The sequence below is a fragment of the Coregonus lavaretus genome (assembly GCF_964263955.1).
Source record: "Coregonus lavaretus genome assembly, chromosome: 13".
NCBI classification, from domain to species: Eukaryota; Metazoa; Chordata; class Actinopteri; order Salmoniformes; family Salmonidae; genus Coregonus; species Coregonus lavaretus.
This window is the reverse complement of record NC_140000.1, coordinates 15,831,626-15,852,083: the sequence shown is the minus strand read 5'-3', so window position 1 is coordinate 15,852,083 and position 20,458 is coordinate 15,831,626. Positions and strand designations below refer to the sequence as shown.

At 44.4% G+C, this 20,458-nt stretch overlaps 1 protein-coding gene across 1 annotated transcript in view; it reads right to left on the bottom strand.

Moving 5' to 3' along the window:
- ascc3 (activating signal cointegrator 1 complex subunit 3) overlaps nt 1-20,458 on the bottom strand; it is a 138,889-nt gene that overhangs the window by 26,380 nt on the left and 92,051 nt on the right. The window contains exons 23-35 of the mRNA XM_084174465.1: nt 20,304-20,458; nt 17,329-17,427; nt 16,932-17,100; nt 16,191-16,411; nt 15,999-16,084; nt 15,712-15,878; nt 14,666-14,811; nt 11,500-11,620; nt 11,046-11,188; nt 6,258-6,395; nt 5,832-5,952; nt 5,426-5,558; nt 5,163-5,288 (exon numbers count right to left, since the gene is read on the bottom strand). Of these exons, the coding sequence (XP_084030591.1) occupies nt 5,163-5,288; nt 5,426-5,558; nt 5,832-5,952; nt 6,258-6,395; nt 11,046-11,188; nt 11,500-11,620; nt 14,666-14,811; nt 15,712-15,878; nt 15,999-16,084; nt 16,191-16,411; nt 16,932-17,100; nt 17,329-17,427; nt 20,304-20,458 (1,825 nt within the window). The remainder of the gene's footprint in view (nt 1-5,162; nt 5,289-5,425; nt 5,559-5,831; nt 5,953-6,257; nt 6,396-11,045; nt 11,189-11,499; nt 11,621-14,665; nt 14,812-15,711; nt 15,879-15,998; nt 16,085-16,190; nt 16,412-16,931; nt 17,101-17,328; nt 17,428-20,303) is intronic.

Below are 20,458 nucleotides of genomic sequence, written 5' to 3'. Positions count from 1 at the left end.
GCTGGTTTGTTCATAGGTTCGTCTGAGCCTGGTGCTGATGAGATTAAGACATCAAAGCAGAGAGTGGCTGCATGGTTGAGAGAGACAGATCATAAAGGTTCTGGAATAGGTTTGAGCAGCAGTGAAAGAGAAGAATACCAGTAACGGAAAGAAAGCATCATCAATGAGAAATAGAGCAAGACCCAATGACGGAGAGACAACCCCTTGACAGTCTAATATGACCTAGAACAGGGTTTCTCAAACTCAGTCCTGGGCCCCCCCCTTCCCTCCTGGGTGCAAGTTTTGTTTTTTGTGCACTACACAGCTGATTCAAAACCTCAAAACCAAAATGTGCACCCGGGGGGGGGGGGGGGGGGTGGCACAGGACCGAGTTTGGGAACCCCTGACCTTGAGTACTACTCTGAATGTGGAATCCATTGTATACATCACTCTTCCCTTTGAAATTACATAGTATTCATTTTTTTAAGGAACCTTTTTTAGTCCATGTTTCCAATTAACTGTATGATTTTTTTTTTTTGTTGATCAGTAAAACTATGATTCACAAAACGATAGTTTTAATCAATTTGTAAAAAGTAATATCACAATATTTTTTACTATTACTTCATTTATTTTAGTTCTTTACACTTTATATGAGAAATTAATTGAAGGTAAGTACCTACAGTTCTATTGTATTAAATTGCATTGTACTGTATTTTATATATAACAAAAATACAGATCCCTGTAATAATAAGTATAAAATTTGGTTGTTACTAGTTTTTTATTATGACTATAACCATTAGAATAAGGGACCGTTCGGGGTATAGTCTAAATCAGATTTTCCATATTTTCATGCTATATTTATATAAAATATATGCTACAAAAATTCCACCAACAGGTTTCTGTGCACTTATCATCATGGTTTGCGTTTTCAACACCACAATCAAGTAGAGTATGTCCATTTCGACAAACAGAAAATACATCCCTTCCTATTCAGTATCGAAAGCTTGGTTTGACAATTTCAATAATGTCATTACACTTTTTGGTGTTTTGTAACAGAAGTCCCGTTCCATTAATAGAATGGCCGTTGCACAGTTTGGATGCTGGAATTATATTAGAGTGGAGTGGATTACAAATGACATTATGGTAACACTGTATAATAACTTTCAGAAATATGTAGTTGTAAATGCTTTTATAAATGTTATATACAGTGGGGGAAAAAAGTATTTAGTCAGCCACCAATTGTGCAAGTTCTCCCACTTAAAAAGATGAGAGAGGCCTGTAATTTTCATCATAGGTACACGTCAACTATGACAGACAAATTGAGAATTTTTTTCTCCAGAATATCAAATTGTAGGATTTTTAATGAATTTTTTTAGCAAATTATGGTGGAAAATAAATATTTGGTCATCTACAAACAAGCAAGATTTCTGGCTCTCACAGACCTGTAACTTCTTCTTTAAGAGGCTCCTCTGTCCTCCACTCGTTACCTGTATTAATGGCACCTGTTTGAACTTGTTATCAGTATAAAATACACCTGTCCACAACCTCAAACAGTCACACTCCAAACTCCACTATGGCCAAGACCAAAGAGCTGTCAAAGGACACCAGAAACAAAATTGTAGACCTGCACCAGGCTGGGAAGACTGAATCTGCAATAGGTAAGCAGCTTGGTTTGAAGAAATCAACTGTGGGAGCAATTATTAGGAAATGGAAGACATACAAGACCACTGATAATCTCCCTCGATCTGGGGCTCCACGCAAGATCTCACCCCGTGGGGTCAAAATGATCACAAGAACGGTGAGCAAAAATCCCAGAACCACACGGGTGGACCTAGTGAATGACCTGCAGAGAGCTGGGACCAAAGTAACAAAGCCTATCATCAGTAACACACTACGCCGCCAGGGACTCAAATCTTGCAGTGCCAGCCGTGTCCCCCTGCTTAAGCCAGTACATGTCCAGGCCCGTCTGAAGTTTGCTAGAGTGCATTTGGATGATTCAGAAGAGGATTGGGAGAATGTCATATGGTCAGATGAAACCAAAATAGAACTTTTTGGTAAAAACTCAACTCGTCGTGTTTGGAGGACAAAGAATGCTGAGTTGCATCCAAAGAACACCATACCTACTGTGAAGCATGGGGGTGGAAACATCATGCTTTGGGGCTGTTTTTCTGCAAAGGGACCAGGACGACTGATCCGTGTAAAGGAAAGAATGAATGGGGCCATGTATCGTGAGATTTTGAGTGAAAACCTCCTTCCATCAGCAAGGGCATTGAAGATGAAACGTGGCTGGGTCTTTCAGCATGACAATGATCCCAAACACACCGCCCGGGCAACGAAGGAGTGGCTTCGTAAGAAGCATTTCAAGGTCCTGGAGTGGCCTAGCCAGTCTCCAGATCTCAACCCCATAGAAAATCTTTGGAGGGAGTTGAAAGTCCGTGTTGCCCAGCGACAGCCCCAAAACATCACTGCTCTAGAGGAGATCTGCATGGAGGAATGGGCCAAAATACCAGCAACAGTGTGTGAAAACCTTGTGAAGACTTACAGAAAACGTTTGACCTGTGTCATTGCCAACAAAGGGTATATAACAAAGTTGTTATTGACCAAATACTTATTTTCCACCATAATTTGCAAATAAATTCATAAAAAATCCTACAATGTGATTTTCTGGATTTTATTTTCTCATTTTGTCTGTCATAGTTGACGTGTACCTATGATGAAAATTACAGGCCTCTCTCATCTTTTTAAGTGGGAGAACTTGCACAATTGGTGGCTGACTAAATACTTTTTTTCCCCACTGTAAAAGGTAATACATTTAAAAGTTAAATGACAAATATTTTGGCTACATTGAAGCGTTAGGTTCTAGGTCGAGGAATAGCCGCTCAGTGTTCTACTTTACACACACACACATACACACACACACACACACATACATACAGTGAAGGAAAAAAGTATTTGATCCCCTGCTGATTTTGTACATTTGCCCACTGACAAAGACATGATCAGTCTATAATTTTAATGGTAGGTTCATTTTAACAGTGAGAGACAGAATAACAACAAAGAAATCCTGAAAAACGCATGTCAAAAATGTTATAAATTGATTTGCATTTTAATGAGGGAAATAAGTACTTGACCCCTCTGCAAAACATGACTTGGTGGCAAAACCCTTGTTGGCAATCACAGAGGTCAGACGTTTCTTGTAGTTGGCCACCAGGTTTGCACACCTCAGGAGGGATTTTGTCCCACTCCTCTTTGCAGATCTTCTCCAAGTCATTAAGGTTTCGAGGCTGACGTTTGGCAACTCGAACCTTCAGCTCCCTCCACAGATTTTCTATGGGATTAAGGTCTGGAGACTGGCTAGGCCACTCCAGGACCTTAATGTGCTTCTTCTTGAGCCACTCCTTTGTTGCCTTGGCCGTGTGTTTTGGGTCATTGTCGTGCTGGAATACCCATCCACGACCCATTTTCAATGTCCTGGCTGAGGGAAGGAGGTTCTCACCCAAGATTTGACGGTACATGGCCCCGTCCATCATCCCTTTGATGAGGTGAAGTTGTCCTGTCCCCTTAGCAGAAAAACACCCCCAAAGCATAATGTTTCCACCTCCATGTTTGACGGTGGGGATGGTGTTCTTGGGGTCATAGGCAGCATTCCTCCTCCTCCTAACACGGCGAGTTGAGTTGATGCCAAAGAGCTCGATTTTGGTCTCATCTGACCACAACACTTTCACCCAGTTCTCCTCTGAATCATTCAGATGTTCATTGGCAAACTTCAGACGGGCCTGTATATGTGCTTTCTTGAGCAGGGGGACCTTGCGGGCGGATTTCAGTCCTTCACGGCGTAGTGTGTTACCAATTGTTTTCTTTGTGACTATGGTCCCAGCTGCCTTGAGATCATTGACAAGATCCTCCCGTGTAGTTCTGGGCTGATTCCTCACCGTTCTCATGATCATTGCAACTCCACGAGGTGAGATCTTGCATGGAGCCCCAGGCCGAGTGAGATTGACAGTTCTTTTGTGTTTCTTCCATTTGCGAATAATCGCACCAACTGTTGTCACCTTCTCACCAAGCTGCTTGGCGATGGTCTTGTAGCCCATTCCAGCCTTGTGTAGGTCTACAATCTTGTCCCTGACATCCTTGGAGAGCTCTTTGGTCTTGGCCATGGTGGAGAGTTTGGAATCTGATTGATTGATTTTCTGTGGACAGGTGTCTTTTATACAGGTAACAAATTGAGATTAGGAGCACTCCCTTTAAGAGTGTGCTCCTAATCTCAGCTCGTTACCTGTAGAATAGACACCTGGGAGCCAGAAATCTTTCTGATTGAGAAAATGCAAATCAATTTATAACATTTTTGCGTTTTTCTGGATTTTTCTGTTGTTATTCTGTCTCTCACTGTTCAAATAAACCTACCATTAAAATTATAGACTGATCATTTCTTTGTCAGTGGGCAAACGTACAAAATCAGCAGGGGATCAAATACTTTTTACCCCTCACTGTATGTGTGTATATCTATAGATCGATAGATCGATAGATCGATAGATAGATAGATAGATAGATATAGCCCTGGTGTGTGACCGTGGCTTCTGAAGATGACCCTGTGGTTTCCATGGTGCTGCCATGAACAACAGCTATTGTTTGTCTCCTCAACATTCACTGGTAATGAATCAGTTAAATGTATGACTGGTTATCATGTACTCACACCATTTCACTGTCAAAACATTTTAGGGGGGCATTTCTTGGAAAGACATGTAGCCCTTTTCTGCTTCTACATTTACGTCATTTAGCAGACGCTCTTATCCAGAGCGACTTACAGTTAAGTGAGTGCATACATTTTATTTAATTTTTTCATACTGGCCTCCTGTGGGAATCGAACCCACAACCCTGGCGTTGCAAACGCCATGCTCTACCAACTGAGCTACATCCCTGCCGGCCATTCCCTCCCCTACCCTGGACGACGCTGGGCCAATTGTGCGCCACCCCATGGGTTCTACCAAGGGAGGGGGAAAAAACTGTGACTTATTCTGAGGTTCTTCAGATTGAACTTGTCATTAGTTGCCATATCAGACTTCAGAATGTGGTAGCCACTCTCAATTAGCTTCCAAAATTACTGAAACTTCACAACTGGAATTTCTGGGTTACATTTTTGTGATGAATCATCATAAAAAGTCTAAAACATAATCAAAACCTACCTGGGGTTCATGACCAGCCTGCGGAAGAAGTACGTCCAGGTGATGTAGTCCATAGCGTCCTGTTTAGAGGTGATGGTCCCTGCAGCAATCTCAGCATTCAGATGGTCTGACAGCACACCCATGAGACTGAGGAAGAGGTGGTAGTGAAAGAGAGTCGAGTTCCCCCCCCCACAATGTTAAATGCACTGAGACCAAGTTACAAGCACTGTAGCAATGGCCTTCACTATGTAAAATCACCACAAAGCCAAAGGAAAGCCTCTCACCTGGACTCAACAGGGAAGGGTTCATAGAGGAACTTCTTGTAGAAGTCTTTCTTGATGTCGTGGACCAGGATCACAGCTTTGCCCTGGTCATCATACTGAGGGCGGCCTGCACGGCCCATCATCTGCAGCACGTCTGGAGAGACCACAACACAACTACTGTAAACACAGTCCAAATGGAACTACTACAGGCGTAGAGAGCTGAACCACTTTCTTCAGAACAACTAATACCTACTGTAACTACAGGAGAGACAAACCACATCTACACATTTAGATGAAAACAACACATGGATGTACTGGATTTTCGAACTCACTTCCAAATGGAGAGTATTTGACCTGACAGGAAAAAATAAGTAGATTTAATTTAATAAAGAAACAGTGATGGAAAAAACTGAACATGAGCCTGTACCTGTGATGGGGTAGTCCACGTAGCGTCTGGTCTTCCCATCGTAGTACTCAGTACCTTTGACAATGACCAGATGGGCAGGGAAGTTGACTCCCCAGGCCAGAGTGCTGGTGGCTATTAGTATCTGGAGACAGAGAGATTAGAGTGTCATACCTGTCATGGATTTAACAAAGTAAAGCATTAACACCTTCAGTGTCATACCTGCAACATTGATTTATATATCTGTAACTATTCAATATGTATATACCTATAGGATGATCCTCTTTGTGTATCATTAATGTATGAGAATCTACTATTTGTTTTCTACCTGTGTCACCTGTCTGTGTCATACCTGTGTGAGTTTTCTGTCTGCATGCCACTGTCCTACCTGGTTCTACCTGGACCTATCAGGGTCCTACCTGGTCCTACCTGGACCTATCAGGGTCCTACCTGGATCTTGCAGTTGACAAACAGTTCCTCCACAGTCTTCCTGTCTCTCTCGTGTAGTCCAGCGTGGTGCATGCCGATACCGAACGCCAACGTCAGCTTCAGGTTGGACTCCCTCACCGTGGCGATGATGTCTGTCATCTGGGGAACATTAACCAATCACAGCATGAGACCTTATCTCATCAACCTATGACAGCATGAGACCTTATCCCGTCGACCAATAAGAGACACAGTAAACCAGTACACAGTGTAGGACCAGAAGACACATCCATGATGAAGAAGACATCGTTGTACATGAGCAGAATAGGAAAAACACCCTTGGCGTTTTTCCTATTTTGTTGCATTACAACCTGTAATTTAAATGGATTTTTATTTGGATTTCATGTAATGGACATACACAAAATAGTCAAAATTGGTGAAGTTAATTAATAACGGAAAAGTGGTGCATGCATATGTATTCACCCCCTTTGCTATGAAGCCCCTAAATAAGATCTGGTGCAACCAATTACCTTCAGAAGTCACATAATTAGTTAAATAAAGTCCACCTGTGTGCAATCTAAGTGTCACATGATCTCAATATATATACACCTGTTCTGAAAGGCCCCAGAGTCTGCAACACCACTAAGCAAGGGCCACCACCAAGCAAGCGGCACCATGAAGACCAAGGAGCTATCCAAACAAGTCAGGGACAAAGTTGTGGAGAAGTACAGATCAGGGTTGGGTTATAAAAAAATATCCGAAACTTTGAACATCCCACAGAGCACCATTAAATCCATTACTAAAAAATGGAAAGAATATGGCACCACAACAAACCTGCCAAGAGAGGGCCGCCCACCAAAACTCATGGACCAGGCAAGGAGGGCATTAATCAGAGAGGCAACAAAGAGACCAAAGATAACCCTGAAGGAGCTGCAAAGCTCCACAGCGGAGATTTGAGTATCTGTCCATAGGACCACTTTAAGCCGTACACTCCACAGAGCTGGGCTTTATGGAGTGGCCAGCATAAAGCCATTGCTTGAAGAAAAAAATAAGCAAACACGTTTGGTGTTCGCCAAAAGGCTTGTGGGAGACTCCCCAAACATATGGAAGAAGGTACTCTGGTCAGAAGAGACTAAATTTGAGCTTTTTGGCCATCAACGAAAACACTATGTCTGGCGCAAACCCAACACCTCTCATCACCCCGAGAACACCATCCAAACAGTGAAGCATGGTGGTGGCAGCATCATGCTGTGGGGATGTTTTTCATCGGCAGGGACTGGGAAACTGGTCAGAATTGAAGGAATGATGGATGGCGCTAAATACAGGGACATTCTTGAGGGAAACCTGTTTCAGTCTTCCAGAGATTTGAGACTGGGACAGAGGTTCACCTTCCAGCAGGACAATGACCCTAAGCATACTGCTAAAGTAACACTCGAGTGGTTTAAGGGGAAACATTTAAATGTCTTGGAATGGCCTAGTCAAAGCCCAGACCTCAATCCAATTGAGAATCTGTGGTATGACTTAAAGATTGCTCTACACCAGCGGAACCCATCCAACGAAGGAGCTGGAGCAGTTTTGCCTTGAAGAATAGGCAAAAATCCCAGTGGCTAGATGTGCCAAGCTTATAGAGACATACCCCAAGAGACTTGCAGTTGTAATAGCTGCAAAAGGTGGCTCTACAAAGTATTGACTTTGGGGGGGGTGAATAGTTATGCACGATCAAGTTTTCCGTTTTTTTGTCTTATTTCTTGTTTGTTTCACAATAAAAAATATTTTGCATCTTCAAAGTGGTAGGCATATTGTGTAAATCAAATGATACAAACTCCCAAAAGATCAATTTTCATTCCAGGTTGTAAGGCAACAAAATAGGAAAAATGCCAAGGGGGGTGAATATTTTCGCAAGCCACTGTACATGTTCAGAGGAATGAAGGAGGGAGCGGGGCTAACTGCAGCATAGGACGTAATAGAGAGATCGTAAAGCTAACTCGGGCAGAGAGGAGAGGGAGGGCGGGATGGAGGGAGGGACCCCCACTGAGACTTAGGCAGCTAGCGCCAGCCGCCTGTCACTCAAACCACAGGGACTCCAGCAGCTACACGGCCAGTACAGAAACACAGCAGGGAGCGGCATATATCACTGGAACACACACACTGCAGGGCCAGGTCAACTCACACAGGGTTAAGGCCAGTGTAACACACACTCTAAAAATACACATACAGTAAATGCCAGGTAAGGTTATTTCGCGCACACACACACGAAATGTGGAGCTGAAAAAAGGACGAAATGTATTTCTGCTGTATATACAGTATTAAGGACTAGTTTGCATTGTGTGTGTATATTTTAGGAGTTTGGGTTTGATGTCAGTCAGAGCTCTATATTTCCCTCAGACCACAGGCTTGGTGTGAAAGGCGAGCAGCCCATAAAACATGTTAATATCCATATTTTACAATGCCAAGCCGACTGTGACTCTATAAGGCCCAATATGAGGGATTATACACCAGACACACATCCAACACGGCTCTGCTCAGCTCTCTGTATCCTGGGGTTCTGGCAGGCCTGAGCAAACACATTGTTTTAGCGTTTTTTAGTGTGTGTTTGTATGAGAGAGATAGATGGAGGGAGAGAGAGATAGCTTGTGTGTGTGTGTGTGTGTGTGTGTGTGTGTGTGTGTGTGTGTGTGTATTGTAAGAAATTCTCCTTGTTTATGGGACCCTATACAGTGAGGGAAAAAAGTATTTGATCCCCTGCTCATTTTGTAAGTTTGCCCACTGACAAAGAAATGATCAGTCTATAATTGTAATGGAAGGTTTATTTGAACAGTGAGAGACAGAATAACAACAACAAAAATCCAGAAAAACGCATGTCAAAAATGTTAAAAAATTGATTTGCATTTTAATGAGGGAAGTAAGTATTTTACCCCCTCTCAATCAGAAAGATTTCTGGCTCCCAGGTGTCTTTTATACAGGTAATGAGCTGAGATTAGGAGCACACTCTTAAAGGGAGTGCTCCTAATCTCAGTTTGTTACCTGTTTTAAAATACACCTGTCCACAGAAGCAATCAATCATTCAGATTCCAAACTCTCCACCATGTCCAAGACCAAAGAGCTCTCCAAGGATGTCAGGGACAAGATTGTAGACCTACACAAGGCTGGAATGGGCTACAAGACCATCGCCAAGCAGCTTGGTGAGAAGGTGACAACAGTTGGTGCGATTATTCGCAAATGGAAGAAACACAAAATAACTGTCAATCTCCCTCGGCCTGGGGCTCCATGCAAGATCTCACCTCGTGGAGTTGCAATGATCATGAGAACGGTGAGGAATCAGCCCAGAACTACACAGGAAGATCTTGTAAATGATCTCAAGGCAGCTGGGACCATAGTCACCAAGAAAACAATTGGTAACACACTACGCCGTGAAGGACTGAAATCCTGCACCGCCCGCAAGGTCCCCCTGCTCAAGAAAGCACATATACAGGCCCGTCTGAAGTTTGCCAATGAACATCTGAATGATTCAGAGGAGAACTGGGTGAAAGTGTTGTGGTCAGATGAGACCAAAATCGAGCTCTTTGGCATCAACTCAACTCGCCGTGTTAGGAGGAGGAGGAATGCTGCCTATGATCCCAAGAACACCATCCCCACCGTCAAACATGGAGGTGGAAACATTATGCTTTGGGGGTGTTTTTCTGCTAAGGGGACAGGACAACTTCACCGCATCAAAGGGATGATGGACGGGGCCATGTACCGTCAAATCTTGGGTGAGAACCTCCTTCCCTCAGCCAGGACATTGAAAATGGGTCGTGGATGGGTATTCCAGCACGACAATGACCCAAAACACACGGCCAAGGCAACAAAGGAGTGGCTCAAGAAGAAGCACATTAAGGTCCTGGAGTGGCCTAGCCAGTCTCCAGACCTTAATCCCATAGAAAATCTGTGGAGGGAGCTGAAGGTTCGAGTTGCCAAACGTCAGCCTCGAAACCTTAATGACTTGGAGAAGATCTGCAAAGAGGAGTGGGACAAAATCCCTCCTGAGGTGTGCAAACCTGGTGGCCAACTACAAGAAACGTCTGACCTCTGTGATTGCCAACAAGGGTTTTGCCACCAAGTCATGTTTTGCAGAGGGGTCAAGTACTTATTTCCCTCATTAAAATGCAAATCAATTTATAACATTTTTGACATGCGTTTTTCAGGATTTCTTTGTTGTTATTCTGTCTCTCACTGTTAAAATAAACCTACCATTAAAATTATAGACTGATCATGTCTTTGTCAGTGGGCAAACGTACAAAATCAGCAGGGGATCAAATACTTTTTTCCTTCACTGTATGTATGTGTGTGTGTGTGTGTGTGTGTGTATTGTAAGAAATCCTCCTTGTTTATGGGACCCTATTGTCAGATACACATGTTAAGGTAATTACAGCCCATCTTCTATCAGAGCACATTTTCTCACATCTTGAAATAATCCTAAAGTATGCAGAGAAAATAATGGGAGATGACACAGGCTTTTCCTGTAGAAGATGGTTTGAGTTCCCTCTGTAATTACACTAAAACCAGTGCTTAGAGAGAGAGAATATCAGGAGGAGGAAGGAGAGGACGAGAAAGCAGAGAGGATGAGGAATAGGAAGATTGGAGGAATAGAAGAACAGAGAGAAAGAAAGAGGAGATAGAGAAAGAGAGAGCGAGCGAGAGAGAGAGAAAGAGAGAGAGACTAAGAGAGAGCGAGCGAGAGAGAAAGAGAAAGAGAAATACTGTAGATGTTGTACACAGCTCTGACTACAGGGTTAGTTCCACTAGGATGTAAAAAAGTATAAGCCTGGTCACCTGAGTCTCGTCCTGGTGCAGCCACTGTTTGGGGTCGTCCTCGGTGGCCAGGAAGGCTATCAGGTCAAGAGCTGTCAGACGAGTCTGTCGCCGCGACGACACAAAGATCAGAACAGGCTTGGCTGGAGAGTGACTGCGAATTGCTGGGGGGGGGTGCACAGTGTAGTTGCATACTTAGTGTGTGTTTCTGTGTGTGGTATACTAAAGCAATAAGGTTCGAGGGGGTTGTGGTATATGCAAAAAATATACCACGGCTAAGGGCTGTTCTTATGCACGACGCAACACGTCGCAATAAGGCACCCCAGGGGTGCCTTATTGCTATTATAAACTGGTTACCAACATAATTAGAGCAGTAAAAATAAATGTTTTGTCATACCCGTGGTATACGGTCTGATATACCACGGCTGTCAGTCAATCAGCATTCAGGGCTCGAACCATCCAGTTTATAATGTACCTTGGAACACAGGCTTGTTCATGCTGGCCATGCGGGGGCAGTAGTGCTGTCCTGGGAAGCCGTGGATGTGAACCTCCAATGGGACGGGACGCACAGATGGCCGGAAGTTAAACAAACCCACCTGTAAGAGAGGGGGGAGAGGAGAAGTGAGAGAGAGAGAGTTAGACAGAGTGGATGAAAGAGAACCATATGGACATATAACTACAGAAAGAGAATAAATGTCTTCTCTCAGTCAGTGAGAGAGAGAGAGAGAGACAGAGTGGATGAAAGAGAACCAGAGCGAGAGAGAGCGATAGATAGATAAAGTGAGTCCAGCTGGCAGCGAGGCCCATCTGGGTGTCTAAAGGTTTGTCATTGTCCCTGTCCGGGGGAGAGGGACAGGGAACTGCACGCTTTTTATCTGTTGTGCTCTATAAGGCTCGCTGGGTAGGGCAGCAGTGCATTGTGGCGTGTGGAGTGGCCAGGCAGGGCAGGCGCGTGTGTACACATATCTAAAAGCCTGGAAAATGGATTGGGCATCTAAACCCAGCCAACAGCCCCAGTCCCTCTCGTCCCCAGTCTAAACAGCCAGATTTATAACCAGCCAATCTGGTTATAGAGGGACACTCTGCAACAGTAACACAACGTTTAGACAACCAATACTGTCACAGAGAAGACTGGAATGGCATGATACAGTTGGAATTAGAGCTCAATGTTTGAAAAGCATTACAAATGACATTATGGTAACACTGTATAATAACTTTCAGAAATATGTAGTTGTAAATGCTTTTATAAATGTTATATACCGTGGGGGGAAAAAAGTATTTAGTCAGCCACCAATTGTGCAAGTTCTCCCACTTAAAAAGATGAGAGAGGCCTGTAATTTTCATCATAGGTACACGTCAACTATGACAGACAAATTGAGGAAAACAATTCCAGAAAATCACATTGTAGGATTTTTTATGAATTTATTTGCAAATTATGGTGGAAAATAAGTATTTGGTCACCTACAAACAAGCAAGATTTCTGGCTCTCACAGACCTGTAACTTCTTCTTTAAGAGGCTCCTCTGTCCTCCACTCGTTACCTGTATTAATGGCACCTGTTTGAACTTGTTATCAGTATAAAATACACCTGTCCACAACCTCAAACGGTCACACTCCAAACTCCACTATGGCCAAGACCAAAGAGCTGTCAAAGGACACCAGAAACAAAATTGTAGACCTGCACCAGGCTGGGAAGATTGAATCTGCAATAGGTAAGCAGCTTGGTTTGAAGAAATCAACTGTGGGAGCAATTATTAGGAAATGGAAGACATACAAGACCACTGATAATCTCCCTCGATCTGGGGCTCCACGCAAGATCTCACCCCGTGGGGTCAAAATGATCACAAGAACGGTGAGCAAAAATCCCAGAACCACACGGGGGGACCTAGTGAATGACCTGCAGAGAGCTGGGACCAAAGTAACAAAGCCTACCATCAGTAACACACTACGCCGCCAGGGACTCAAATCCTGCAGTGCCAGACGTGTCCAGGCCTGTCTGAAGTTTGCTAGAGTGCATTTGGATGATCCAGAAGAGGATTGGGAGAATGTCATATGGTCAGATGAAACCAAAATATAACTTTTTGGTAAATACTCAACTCGTCGTGTTTGGAGGACAAAGAATGCTGAGTTGCATCCAAAGAACACCATACCTACTGTGAAGCATGGGGGTGGAAACATCATGCTTTGGGGCTGTTTTTCTGCAAAGGGACCAGGACGACTGATCCGTGTAAAGGAAAGAATGAATGGGGCCATGTATCGTGAGATTTTGAGTGAAAACCTCCTTCCATCAGCAAGGGCATTGAAGATTAAACGTGGCTGGGTCTTTCAGTATGACAATGATCCCAAACACACCGCCCGGGCAACGAAGGAGTGGCTTCGTAAGAAGCATTTCAAGGTCCTGGAGTGGCCTAGCCAGTCTCCAGATCTCAACCCCATAGAAAATCTTTGGAGGGAGTTGAAAGTCCGTGTTGCCCAGCGACAGCCCCAAAACATCACTGCTCTAGAGGACATCTGCATGGAGGAATGGGCCAAAATACCAGCAACAGTGTGTGAAAACCTTGTGAAGACTTACAGAAAACATTTGACCTGTGTCATTGCCAACAAAGGGTATATAACAAAGTATTGAGAAACTTTTGTTATTGACCAAATACTTATTTTCCACCATAATTTGCAAATAAATTCATTACAAATCCTACAATGTGATTTTCTGGATTTTTCTTTCTCATTTTGTCTGTCATAGTTGACGTGTACCTATGATGAAAATTACAGGCCTCTCTCATCTTTTTAAGTGGGAGAACTTGCACAATTGGTGGCTGACTAAATACATTTTTTCCCCACTGTAAAATGTTTTTCAGCAGATATACAATTAATCTAAAAAACAACATACTAAGTGAACGTAAAGACATGGCAATAGCCCAGAAAACACAGGCAACGTGTGGTTTTCATGGGTGACTGGGGTCATGTAGGTCATGCAGACATACAGGAGTTCCTATCTCTCTCTGCGGTGGACAGGGAGGTTATTAAATACCCTTCTGATATGATTCTGATATTATTACTGCTATCATTATTATTGGGACTGGCCAAGTCATCTGTCTGTATTGGTACAGTGATTTATGTTGATTACCAGAGCAACTCCAGCATGGCTCCAGAGAAACAGGACTGCAAACCATTACTGTGCTGTGGTCAAAACTATAACATGGATTCCCTGCCAAAAATGTTGGTATTATTCTAATAACTCTTATTGTATACATTTATCAAATATGAAAGGGGAGGCGGATAAGTGAACCCTAAAAAACACTGACTAACACAAAACATGTGGTTAAAGGTTGGCTTGAGAACACCAATGCCAATTCCAAAACCTCCAACTGATGATGATAGAAACAGGAAAGCTCACAAACATGAACTGTATCTGAACACAGGACAGGAGGTCAAAAAGGTGAAAGGGTGAGCTTGTTTAAACTACAGGAGATGTCTTGTCTATGTGAAACTGAGGCTAACGTGATGGTATGATGAGGGTATAACACTGTTGTAATGCCTGATTCAGATAAAACAACTGATCCTAGATCCTAGTGCAACTCCTACCAGGAGCGGCGTTTCACAATGCTAGTAGTGTCTAGTATGTGGTTGCTATGTAGAGCTCACCTGTCCAATCCCTAGCCAGTCGGCGAGGTCTCGTGCGTTGGCCAGGGCCGTGGACAGGCCCACCACGCGGACAGTCTTTTTGGTGTGGGAGGAGATGAAGTTGGTCCTGGAAACTATGACCTCCAGCACAGGACCTCTGTCCTCCCCTGGGATACAGACACAGAGGTATGGTCCAGTGTGAGACAGAGTGGTACGATCCAGTGTGAGAGAGTTTGACAAAGCACTTCACTATGGAGAGTAGTATTATAACTCTTGAATTCTATAAGAATTCTGTTTGTATGAGGGTAAAAGTTAAGGCTCTATAGAAGGTTCTGTTTGTATGAGGGTAAAAGTTAAGGCTCTATAGAAGGTTCTGTTTGTATGAGGGTAAAAGTTAAGGCTCTATAGAAGGTTCTGTTTGTATGAGGGTAAAAGTGTAGGCTCTATAGAAGGTTCTGTTTGTATGAGGGTCTATGAGGGTAGAAGTTAAGGCTCTATAGAAGGTTCTGTTTGTATGAGGGTTTATGAGGTTAAAAGTTAAGGCTCTATAGAAGGTTTGTATGAGGGTAAAAGTTAAGGCTCTATAGAAGGTTTGTATGAGGGTAAAAGTTAAGGCTCTATAGAAGGTTTGTATGAGGGTAAAAGTTAAGGTTCTATAGAAGGTTCTGTTTGTATGAGGGTAAAAGTTAAGGCTCTATAGAAGGTTTGTATGAGGGTAAAAGTTAAGGCTCTATAGAAGGTTCTGTTTGTATGAGGGTAAAAGTTAAGGCTCTATAGAAGGTTCTGTTTGTATGAGGGTAAAAGTGTAGGCTCTATAGAAGGTTCTGTTTGTATGAGGGTTTATGAGGGTAAAAGTTTAGGCTCTATAGAAGGTTCTGTTTGTATGAGGGTTTATGAGGGTAAAAGTTGAGGCTCTATAGAAGGTTCTGTTTGTATGAGGGTTTATGAGGGTAAAAGTTTAGGCTCTATACAAAGTTTTGATTGCATGGGGTTTGTGAGGCAAGAACCAGATGGATAGATATGAAAGATCGCTCTATATGCTTCTAAGTGGAACTAAGCTGTGGTACCTAGCAGATGGATCTCGTCGATGATGAGGATGGCTACTTTCTGGACGTAGCTGCGGTTCTGCCAGGAGCGACTCACGCCGTCCCACTTCTCTGGCGTGGTCACGATCAGGTCGGCCGCGGCGATGGCCCGCACGTCTGGAGTCACATCACCTGTCAGCTCCACAACCCTGGGGACGAGAAGAGAGGGAAGGGAGTGAGGGAGGAGAGAGAGAGAAAGAGACGATAGATAGATGGCTAGATAGATGTGAATACAGAAATCCATGCTTATAACCCTGAGTCTCACTCACTTCTTCCCCAGTTTTTCCTCTATCCTGACCTTCCAGTCCTCGATCCTCTCCCTGACCAGAGCTTTCAGAGGGGCAATGTACACCACCTGAGAACACACACACAGGAAGGATATAAACAGAGATAAATGTATAAAGAGAGAAAAAGAGAGAGATGGAGAGAGTGAAGGGGGGGGGGGTGGCAGGCAGACAGACCTTGGAGGTAGGGTACTGGTTGAAGACTCGGAACATGGCCAACTCGGCAGCGATGGTTTTACCGGAGCCCGTTGGCGCCCCCAGCAGGACGTTGGTGTCGGTGTGGTAGAGCGTGTGGAAGATCTGTGTCTGGATGGGGTTGAAGTGAGTGAACTTGTACAGATTCTCGTACTCCGGGTTCCCCAGGGCGGTGATGGGCAACGGCTGCAGGTCCAGCAGTTCTGAGAATCCACAGGGCAACATTGAGACAACGTTTGGGTTAATTTGTCAAAGAAAAAAGACAAAGAAAGGTGTACGTGTGAAGTATGAAGAGTTGTTTCATCTGTACACTTCTGAGGGTTCACCTGTCTGTCTGTGTGTGTGCGTGAAGAAGTCAATATGTGTGTGTGTGTTTGCGTGTGAAGAAGTAAATGTGTGTGTGTGTGTGTGTGTGTGAAGAAGTAAATGTGTGTGTGTGTGTGTGTGTGAATAAATTAAATAAATAAATTGGTCATTTAGCAGACGCTCTTATCCAGAGCGACTTACAGGAGCAATTAGGGTTAAGTGCCTTGCTCAAGGGCACATCGACAGATTTTTCACCTAGTCGGCTCGGGGATTAGAACCAGAGACCTTTCGGTTACTGGCACAACGCTCTTAACCACTAAGCTACCTGCCGCCCAATGTGAAGAAGTCAATGTGTGTGTGTGTGTGTTTGCGTGTGTGTGCATAAGTCTGAATGTGTGTGTGCATGTTGTACAGTACCAGTGTGTGGGGGGTGTCTCTCAGGCAAGATGAGGTGTTGGAAGTTAATGATGCAGACAGCCTCTGAACCCAGCCACCGGTCTGACACAGCTCTGATGTAGTACTGGGAGGGCATGGGTTCAAAGATGGGGATGGTGAACACCACCTGTTGGGGCTCCCCACTCACCACCTGGAAAACACACACACAACAAGGTAAGTATGACTAGGACTAGGCTCAACCATATCCACTGATACAGGGTCAGATTTATTCCATACCCATAATGGTTAAGGTTAGGATTAGGGGTCAGGTAATCTGATCCTAGATCTGTAGTTAGGGGCAACTTCTACCTCAAGGGAACACAGGAGAACAAGTGGCTCTCAGACACATTCTAGAAGCTAATGCTACCCAGAAACCCACCTGTTTCTTCTGTAGGAGGAAGTACTCTGAGTGGTAGATGTGATCGTTGATGGGGTCCTCCACCCACAGCCACCAGGGCTCTCCCACTGAACCATGACACTGAGAGAGGAGAGGAGAGGAGAGGAGAGGAGAGGAGAGGAGAGGAGAGGAGAGGAGAGGAGAGGAGAGGAGAGGAGAGGAGAGGAGAGGAGAGGAGAGGAGAGGAGAGGAGAGGAGAGGAGAGGAGAGGAGAGGAGAGGAGGAGGCAGAGGAAGGGAGGAGGGAGACAGAAGCATGAAGCATCGGTGGCATTTGAAGATCAGAGCACTCCAAGGTTTTTTAACCAGATAGTAGCATTTCAAAGCGATGCAATGTAATTGTGGATTTGTTAGTAGGTCCGTGTGTTGTGGTGCATGTGTGTATGTGTGTAAAACCTTCAGGAATGGGTTTTGGGGTTACTCCAAACAGAAGCCACAGCCCTCTCCTCCCCCCTCTCCTCAGTAGGAGAAGGAGGTGCACTGTACTGTGTATCTCTCTGCTCTGAGCTGACCCCCTGTAGAACACTGACCGGTACGCTAATTACTTTCCTCTGCTGTGGAAACAACTGCTGGCTGGCTAACTGACCACAGGTCCAGGAGACTGGTTTATGACACATGGAGAGAGGAGACAGTCCAGTTTCCACAGACAAAACACACTAAAACAACAGCTATAATTTCATCTTCTGGACTGGTCCCTAGCCCTCGTGTAAATGTCTAAAGATTGATGTTTTTTTATTTTTTAAACCTTTATTTAACTAGGCAAGTCAGTTTAGGACAAAATCTTATTTACAATAACGGCCTACCCCGGCCAAACCCGGACGACACATGGCCAATTGTGCGCCGCCCTATGGGACCCCCAAATCACACCAGATTGTGATACAGCCTGGAATCAAACCAGGGTCTGTAGTGACGCCTCTAGCACTGAGATGCAGTGCCTTAGACCGCTGCGCCACTCGGGAGCCCTGATAAAGATATCAGGGAGGCTACTCTTGATTAGGGCCAAGAGTTATTCCCAAACATGTGACCTGAAGCAGGAACAATTCTGGGTCCTACTCATGTTAAATGCACAACATTTGGATGACCCAAAACTAAAAATACTCCTGAAGGGGGAGGGGAAACATGCATTAATATTTGAAAAAACGACATCCAACTTGTCTGTTTCCCTATTAGAATGAGTCAATATCCTGGAGTCCATGGCTTGGGTTAGAGTTACGGAGAAGGAGATCTCATGTGTCTCTACATGTGTTGGCTAGCCTGCACAGCAAGGCGTGTGTACATATGCAGCAGGGATCACTGGCTAAGCTGGGGGTGTTCCATTACAACTCTCCCATGAACAGAGCATGCATTGCTAATCACACAAACATTCATCTTCATACGCAGCCTGGCTACAATGGGCCTCCTATTCCACCCTGACAAACTACAGGAGTCATCTGCCTCAATGATATACTCCAATCTCCATAGAGATCCTATAGCCTAATTCGCAATTGAATGATGTACTGTATATTCCCTCCATTGGACAGGTTTAGGCTAGTTGGACATGGCTCTACTTATGGACAGCAGACCTGGGTTCTAATAGAATATGAAATCTTTCAAATACTTAGCTGTGTTTGAATGATCTTGCCTGGCGCAATGGAACCAATAGAATAGTCCCAAAAGTGGAAAGCCCCATCCATCTGGCACACCAGGCAGGCTCAAGCAAATGTAGTATAAAAGTTGCAGGATAATACTAGAAGAAGGTGATGCACCTAAACACTGATCTAGAATCAGCCATCTTCCCTTTAAATAAACCTTAAATTCAACTTTCAACCATTAAAATAAAAAAGAGCCATTGTAGACTAACACTTCCAGAGATAAAGTCTGTGATGAGAGGGAAACACAGTGGTGGGACTCTGCAGGGTTGTTTCAGCAGCTGGCTGCTCCTCCTTGTTTACTTGCAGAAGCTACAGAGGTAGAACAGCAGTGGGATTCCCACTTTTCACTCATTACTCTAACACTACCACTGGCTGAGTACTGTAACACTACCACTGGCTGAGTACTCTAACACTACCACTGGCTGAGTACTCTAACACTACCACTGGCTGAGTACTCTAACACTACCACCGACTGAGTACTCTAACACTACCACTGGCTGAGTACTCTAACACTACCACTGGCTGAGTACTCTAACACTACCACTGGCTGATTACTCTAACACTACCACCGGCTGAGTACTCTAACACTACCACTGGCTGAGTACTCTAACACTACCACTGGCTGAGTACTCTAACACTACCACTGGCTGATTACTCTAACACTACCACCGGCTGAGTACTCTAACACTACCACCGGCTGAGTACTCTAACACTACCACTGGCTGAGTACTCTAACACTACCACTGGCTGAGTACTCTAACACTATCACTGGCTGAGTACTCTAACACTATCACTGGCTGAGTACTCTAACACTACCACTGGCTGATTACTCTAACACTACCACTGGTTGAGTACTCTAACACTATCACTGGCTGAGTACTCTAACACTACCACTGGCTGATTACTCTAACACTACCACTGGTTGAGTACTCTAACACTATCACTGGCTGAGTACTCTAACACTACCACTGGCTGAGTACTCTAACACTACCACTGGCTGAGTACTCGAACACTACCACTGGCTGAGTACTCTAACACTATCACTGGCTGGAGGAAGAGAGGAGCAGGGCCACTGGGGGAGAGGATAGCTCCATGCTGACAGACTACTGACAGTTCACACTAACTAACACATTTCTACTTAGCAGCATTTAGACACACTTAGAAAGTGCTCTGATAATGTCTACTGTTGTGTAGTGTGTGTGTGAGAGAGAGAGAGAGAGAGAGAGAGAGAGAGAGAGAGAGAGAGAGAGAGAGAGAGAGAGAGAGAGAGAGAGAGAGAGAGAGAAAGAGACATCGAGGTGATCCTAGGTGAGGTCTACATGGTTACCTGGTCGTGCCACTTGAAGTCGGGGGTGATCTGGAGGCGGACCCTGAGCACGGTGCGTGTGATTGGTTGGATGGTGGCCTCCATCAGTATGGAAGGGATCTGGTGGACACACTGCTTCACCTTCAACCCGATGTTCACGTGATGGAGCATGTGAC